Raw genomic sequence first — 6,000 nt, forward strand, 5'->3', positions numbered from 1 at the left:
GCTTGGAAACGGGGTACTTCACCACTGATGGCGTAATATCTCGCGCTACGGAGTAAACTTCTGAAATACCCACTTAAGCTATCGTCATGCAGTTCCTTGGACAACATTCCGCAGGGTCTCGCGCAGTATCATCAACTCGAACTCGACTACTCGCCAGTCAGATAAATGCCACCTAGCAGACGGACCCCGGCAAAGGGGCACGGCTGAGACAATGGTTAAAGCGCGACTAAAGAATTGGACGCCTCAAAGGATATGGCAGGCGATAGGCTTGGACAAACACACGCTTCTGCTGATGTTGAAAGGAGCAATGCCGCCAACGATCGTGATATGCATGTCGGTATATCCTTTTCTTGGTCGCTTTTTCTTTTCTTGATGCGAAATATTGACGGAAAATTTCCCGGTCGCCAGGTTCCAAGCCACTGCCGTCGCAAACGTGACCCGAAACTATGGGTTTCTCTCGCCCGTAATGGCAGTGATATCCCAATGCCTATTACCTCGCGCGAAGTTCATGAAAATCATGGTACTCACCGTACTGGCGTCTTGTGTTTCGGCGTCATTGTCCTGCTTGGGCGTTTACTGTACCATCAAAGCCAGAGAACATACCACTCCCCCGGGCGCTCCTCTAGGTGAATACAACAGCAGCGCGAGCGCGGTGGCCGCAATCTGGTTTTTATTTGATATTTGGTGGGTTTTCAGCTCCATTTACTACTCCTATCACCTTCTAGCGCAAACCCACTGATGCTGGTGCCTCCAGGATCGCAAATGCGCTTCGCGCATGGCACCCCAACGAGTTACAGAGCCCCATGGCTTCGTTTTCTGTCTTTGTTGCGATTACTATGACCAGAGCCCCTACCATGCCAACTCTATCTTATGGCCTCACATATGTTAAACTTCTACTTTTAGCATTTTTAGTCGGCTTTGCGATTGCCACTGGGGTTTCTCTGTTTATTTTTCCAACAACTAGCCGAAGCATGATATTCCATCAATTGAGAGGCTACCCAAGCGCAGTGAAATCTTTGCTTGATGAACAAGTTACCTACATCAAGTCAACCGAGAGCGGTGGTCCTTGGAAAATTACCCGAATGGCAACGGTCGTACGTCGAGCGACCTCCAGTTTCTCAGGGCCTAGACCCAATGATGAAAAGGTCTCCAAGGAAGCACCTAATACCTTTGAATCACCTGGCTTAAGAACTGCGATCGGCAAGCTAAGCGCCATACATTCTCAAGTTAATGCTGAGATGCGATACGCCAAGCAAGAGATTGTCTGGGGTACTTTGACACCAGAAGACCTTGAAAAGCTTATTTCTTTACTACGATCTCTCTTTTTGTCTCTAAGCGGAATTGCTATGCTTCCGCGCGTATTCAAGAGACTTACAAAGGCAGTTCAGCCGCAACGAGCAGGAATGGATGCTACTAACGCTGAAGTCACAAGGCAAGATACCTTTAGCCCCATAGTGGAGGACTCTCCATATGAAACCCAAGAGGGCACTCAAGAACATTTTGTCCAGCCATTATGTGATCGTCTAGAAGCCGCCAAAGCGCTTGTTAACTCTGGCCTACAACATACCTTCACTACTTTACAGCTTTCAAAATCTAAAGACTTTTCTACGGTCATACGGGGAAGAAGATTTTCGTTTGTTTCAAGAGACGAAGAAGAGGGGGTTGAAACGGGCCCAGGGCAGAAAGGCTTCACAGCAAATTTTGAAAGGAAGCTCTACCATTTCTACTCTCAGCGCAAGAATTTGCCGCAACACTGGGCCAACCTCAATGCGTTTTCGCCGGCTAGTCACGATGAGCACAATCGCTCGCCCGAGTTTCGCGAAATCCGCAAAGAATTTTTCGTCATTTTGTTTATAGGTCATCTTCAAGATATCCTTCTACAGTCGATTTTTGATCTTGTCAAATTCGCCGATAGTAAAGTAGCAGATGGTACCATGCGGCACAAAAGAGTGATATTCCCAAAATCCGAATACCTTAAACAGTGGCTTCTTGGCGGCTGGCCGGAGGAAGACGACACCGCTACTAAAATCCCCGTTGTTGGCGAACAGACAGACTACGAGCCAAGTATTCACGGGAAGGACCCCCTGAAAACTCGATTCGCCGACCCCGAGCATCTCCCACCTGCAAATAGATGGCAGAGGTTTGGAAATTGGCTGCGTCGGCTCTCACATTTGCTGAGCTCCAAGGAGAGCGCGTTTGGATTGCGCGTTGCGGTTGCGGCATTTTGTGTAGCGATTTTGGCTTATCTGAAGCAGACGCAGCATTTCTTTTACAGCAATAGGATTAACTGGGCTGTAGTTGTGATTGTGATTGGTATGAGTCCGGTTAGCGGGAAGTCACTGTTTGGCCTGATAGGACGAATCGTTGCAACGATACTCTCGACGGGTTTGGCTTTCGCAGTGTGGTATATTGTTGCCGGAAACACTGCGGGGATCCTGGTGTTTCTCTATATAGCGAACTGTCTTCAAGTAAGTGTCTAATGGTTCTTGAGCTCCTTTCGTTCTGCATTTACTGATAACGAATTAGTACTACTTCTATGTGAAGTTCCCGCGATTTATTCCAGCGTGCATTATTGCGTCGATTACTTTCAATTTGGTGATCGCTTATGAGCTTCAGGTATGTCGAATTGTGGCTTGATTTACGATCACCCTTGGTCTAATGTTGGATCTGAAGGTCCGGAAACTCGGAGTTGCAGTTTCAGCATCGACTGGATTGAATGTTTTCCCAATATACCTTTTCGGCCCGTATCGATTAGTTGCAGTCATGGCAGGCTGTGCGATATCGTTCATATGGGTCATATTTCCGAGCCCAACCACAGCGGGCTCTCAAGTCCGCAAGACTCTTGGTCGTGGTCTTTTTGTCCTTGCAACCTTTTATAATTGCATGCATACTTCCATCGAAGTTTGGATCAATCAAGAACAAGGCGACTTGGACGACCCTCAATCTCCAGCACGGTTGTTGGAGAACGCGCGAAACAAACTATTCTTTGAAGAACTAACCTTGCTAGCTGAAATCCGAAACCATATCGAGTTTACCAAATATGAGCCACCCATCGGGGGTCGATTTCCTAAAGAAATTTACGAACGAATCAGCTTAGAAATCCAAACTATTCTGTCAAGCATGGCTTTAATGGCCCACGTCACTCGCAACTTAGAAAGGATGGTCCCCGAAGAATTGCCATTCCGAGAATCTATCAGCACCCGTCGGAGATGGAGTGCAAGTACATGGAGCGATAGTGGTCGGAACGAGGAGAAATGGATTGAACACCTTGCGCGCGCGGCGAGTTCACAAGATTTCCATTCCCAGGTCATTACTTCCGTTCTTTATCATTTATCCGCCGCGGTATCGAACGGACTTTCATTACCACCGTATTTAGCGCCACCCCATGCGTTTCCACTAGCCAGAAACCTAAGGAAGATGAATGAAAACCTCTTGGATATCCGAAATATAGAGGATCCTTCATTTTCAGCATTCGTGTCCGTGGAAGTTCTGAGTTCGGTTGTGAATTCGAATCTCAAAACCCTTGTTAGGTATGTATCCGTTGACATCCATCCTTATCGGGTTCCAACTCGCAGCTTTGCTCATCCGCCTCTATAGCGACGTAAAGTTACTCGTCGGAGAGCTTAATTTTGATATTTACGTCCATCGGCACAGACATCGGATGCGCGAGCGGCATGATGAGCGGCAACAAAGGCAAGGAGAGGACGACCAACGCAGCAAGGAAGGTTGATGGGGTTTGAAGGACATTCTCGGTTCATAACCGAGCTCTTTGAGACCAGCACGGTGGGTAGGGATTCGCCTGGGTTTCTTCTCACGGATGACCCGGAACACCTAGATCGGCCTCAAGAAGCATGAAAATCATTCACAAATCATTAGCCCGTGCAAAGTATGCCTGAAAGGATTGCAGGGGGGAGGCCCGGCCTCAAAGGTGCAATCGCATGTCTCAAATCCATTTAAGTCAGAGGATGGGAAGTCATGAAGAGAAAAGTACATCTTATAGTAATTAACATGTCAACATAGTCACTTCACATAATAGTAAAAAAACAATAACGTGTCAATATACTCTGTAGATAGTTGGTTGTTGCGCAATGCGCATGCATAGTTCCCGTCGGATATTTACACGTGACTGGCCGGAAACCAAGCCCCTTGCCATCTTGGCTGACGAGAACAAGCTATGGAGAACGCGCCACTGAATATAAACCCAGTGACATTGGTTCTATGCCCGCTCAAGCCTCTCGATTGCCAGTCCTGGAGCATTTATACGATATTGCATAGACAGTCGCACTTCCTCACGCTATAATATCTCGGTTCTAACCCACTAAGGCGATTCCAGCGCTTGTAGACTTGATATCACAACCATGAGTGACGCCTATGAGCGTGAGCGGTATGCCGACTCTTGTCCACTTTTCCCTGCTATTTTCCGCACAGTCGAACGAAAAGCTAACGCCTAACTCGACCGCTTGCACCAGGCAAAACAATGCCTTCCTTGAATCCCTCTCGCAAAAGACCAACGCACTAAAGTCCGTCACGATAGACATCTACGACAACGCCCGGAACCAGGAGACCATCGATAACACCGTTCGTTCTTCCCCGGCGCTTTCGCCCCCTTCTCTCTTGACATGCTTTTATCTTACGGCCATTTTGCTAATCCGTGGGGGGTCTGCAGAGCGAAGTATTCTCGTCACTATCCACGAGCATCAAAAGCAGCGCGGGCCGCTTGACCCATGCCGCAAAGCAAGGTGATAAAGTGGCCGTTCTAAAAGTCGCTGGAATGGTGGTCGGTGCTGGTGTCGGCGCGTGGGTCGTTTTGGGTTGGATATTTTAAACATTAATGTACTGCTGTATATTTATTGCTTTGTGGCTGAGTTTTGGCGTTTGGTGCTGGAGTCTATCTTTTTGCACCTGCTGGGCTTTGCAATGGCGCATATATACCCTTCGATAATTTGGTATCCTGATTGAGGTTGAAATTAAACCCAAGTCTAGGACAGTTTCTGCAGGAATTGAGCGTTTGCGGTCAATCAAATGATATTATTACTCTATCCCCGAATTGGATTAGTATAAGATTGAATTCGAAGGAGGAAATTGTTGAAGCGAACGTTGCGCGGAGTATACGTTTCCGCTCGAGGTGGAGCGGGAATGCGGAGCGGAAAAGCGGGGCGGAGTGGGTTTGGGAGGCTGTTCTGCACTACGAAGTACAAAATTGATACAGAGGCATTTTGGGATGACATGCGTCAAATTAATGGCATTTTTCCTTTAGGTTATCTAACGACACAGAAGAATCGCCAAATTATGTACGTTGTAGAGCTATTCCCTAGTGTTACGGTTCATGCCATTCTATAGTGAAGTTCGCTCTCGTTATGTCCATCAAGTAGCCATTATCTTCGTTGCTCATTCCCATACATTAGAGAACAAATCGTCGTTCCCCGCAAACCCACCAGCTGATTTGGATTTTGGCGCAGAAGTGGTGGTCTCGCTTGGCATCGCGCTGGTCCATCCTCCGAAGTCTTCATCACCAGTGATGGTAGGAGCGGGTTTGGGAGCAGAAGTTCCGCCAACATCAGAAGGGGCACCCCAACCACGCCCTATGTCATTGGCGGTCAGCGTATCGGGGACCTTCATAATTGATGCCGACTGCGTTACCGGCGGGGATGGATCTGTAGATGTCCAGGCGTTACCTCCCCATGGGTCTATGTTCACGCTTGAAAACATGCTCGTTGTAGTGGCAGTATTGGTGGGTGGGGTTTGTTTTGTAGCGTGTGGTTTGGGAGCTGATAAATTGAAAGCTGAATTAAAGTCATTTGTGTTTGGTGGTGATGAGACTGGGGGCGAGGTCGTTGGTGGCGGGGAAGAGAAGAGGTCTAGCATGTCATTAGTAGATGTGGTAGGGGGAGCGGCAGCCGATTTTTTAGATCCCATAGTTGCGTCAATTAGATCAAAACTTCGCCCAGGAACTGCTGACGAAGAAGATGTAGATTTGGTTTGGCTCGGTTTGTTTGGTGG

At 47.9% G+C, this 6,000-nt stretch overlaps 3 protein-coding genes across 3 annotated transcripts in view; 2 read left to right on the forward strand and 1 right to left on the reverse strand.

The window, feature by feature from the left end:
• Positions 1 to 854: 854 nt before the first annotated feature.
• Positions 855 to 3,730, forward strand: UREG_01183 (uncharacterized protein; the record flags this gene model as incomplete). Its single annotated transcript, XM_002541621.1, has 4 exons — positions 855 to 2,468; positions 2,527 to 2,616; positions 2,674 to 3,530; positions 3,598 to 3,730. 4 exons carry the CDS (start codon positions 855 to 857, stop codon positions 3,728 to 3,730), a joined length of 2,694 nt encoding a protein of 897 aa, XP_002541667.1.
• A 628-nt stretch (positions 3,731 to 4,358) lies between these two features.
• On the forward strand, positions 4,359 to 4,743 carry UREG_01184 (uncharacterized protein; the record flags this gene model as incomplete). The annotated part of the gene is made up of 2 exons (XM_002541622.1): positions 4,359 to 4,384; positions 4,470 to 4,743. The coding sequence occupies 2 exons, from the start codon at positions 4,359 to 4,361 to the stop codon at positions 4,741 to 4,743; spliced, it is 300 nt and encodes a 99-aa protein (XP_002541668.1).
• A 645-nt stretch (positions 4,744 to 5,388) lies between these two features.
• The window catches only part of UREG_01185 (uncharacterized protein), a gene marked incomplete at both ends in the record, with an annotated part of 2,358 nt that continues 1,746 nt past the window's right edge, over positions 5,389 to 6,000 (reverse strand). Inside the window, one exon of the mRNA XM_002541623.1 lies at positions 5,389 to 5,951. Within this exon, the coding sequence (XP_002541669.1) occupies positions 5,389 to 5,951 (563 nt within the window). The remainder of the gene's footprint in view (positions 5,952 to 6,000) is intronic.

The sequence above is a fragment of the Uncinocarpus reesii genome, genomic scaffold (assembly GCF_000003515.1).
Source record: "Uncinocarpus reesii 1704 scaffold_1 genomic scaffold, whole genome shotgun sequence".
NCBI lineage: Eukaryota > Fungi > Ascomycota > Eurotiomycetes > Onygenales > Onygenaceae > Uncinocarpus > Uncinocarpus reesii.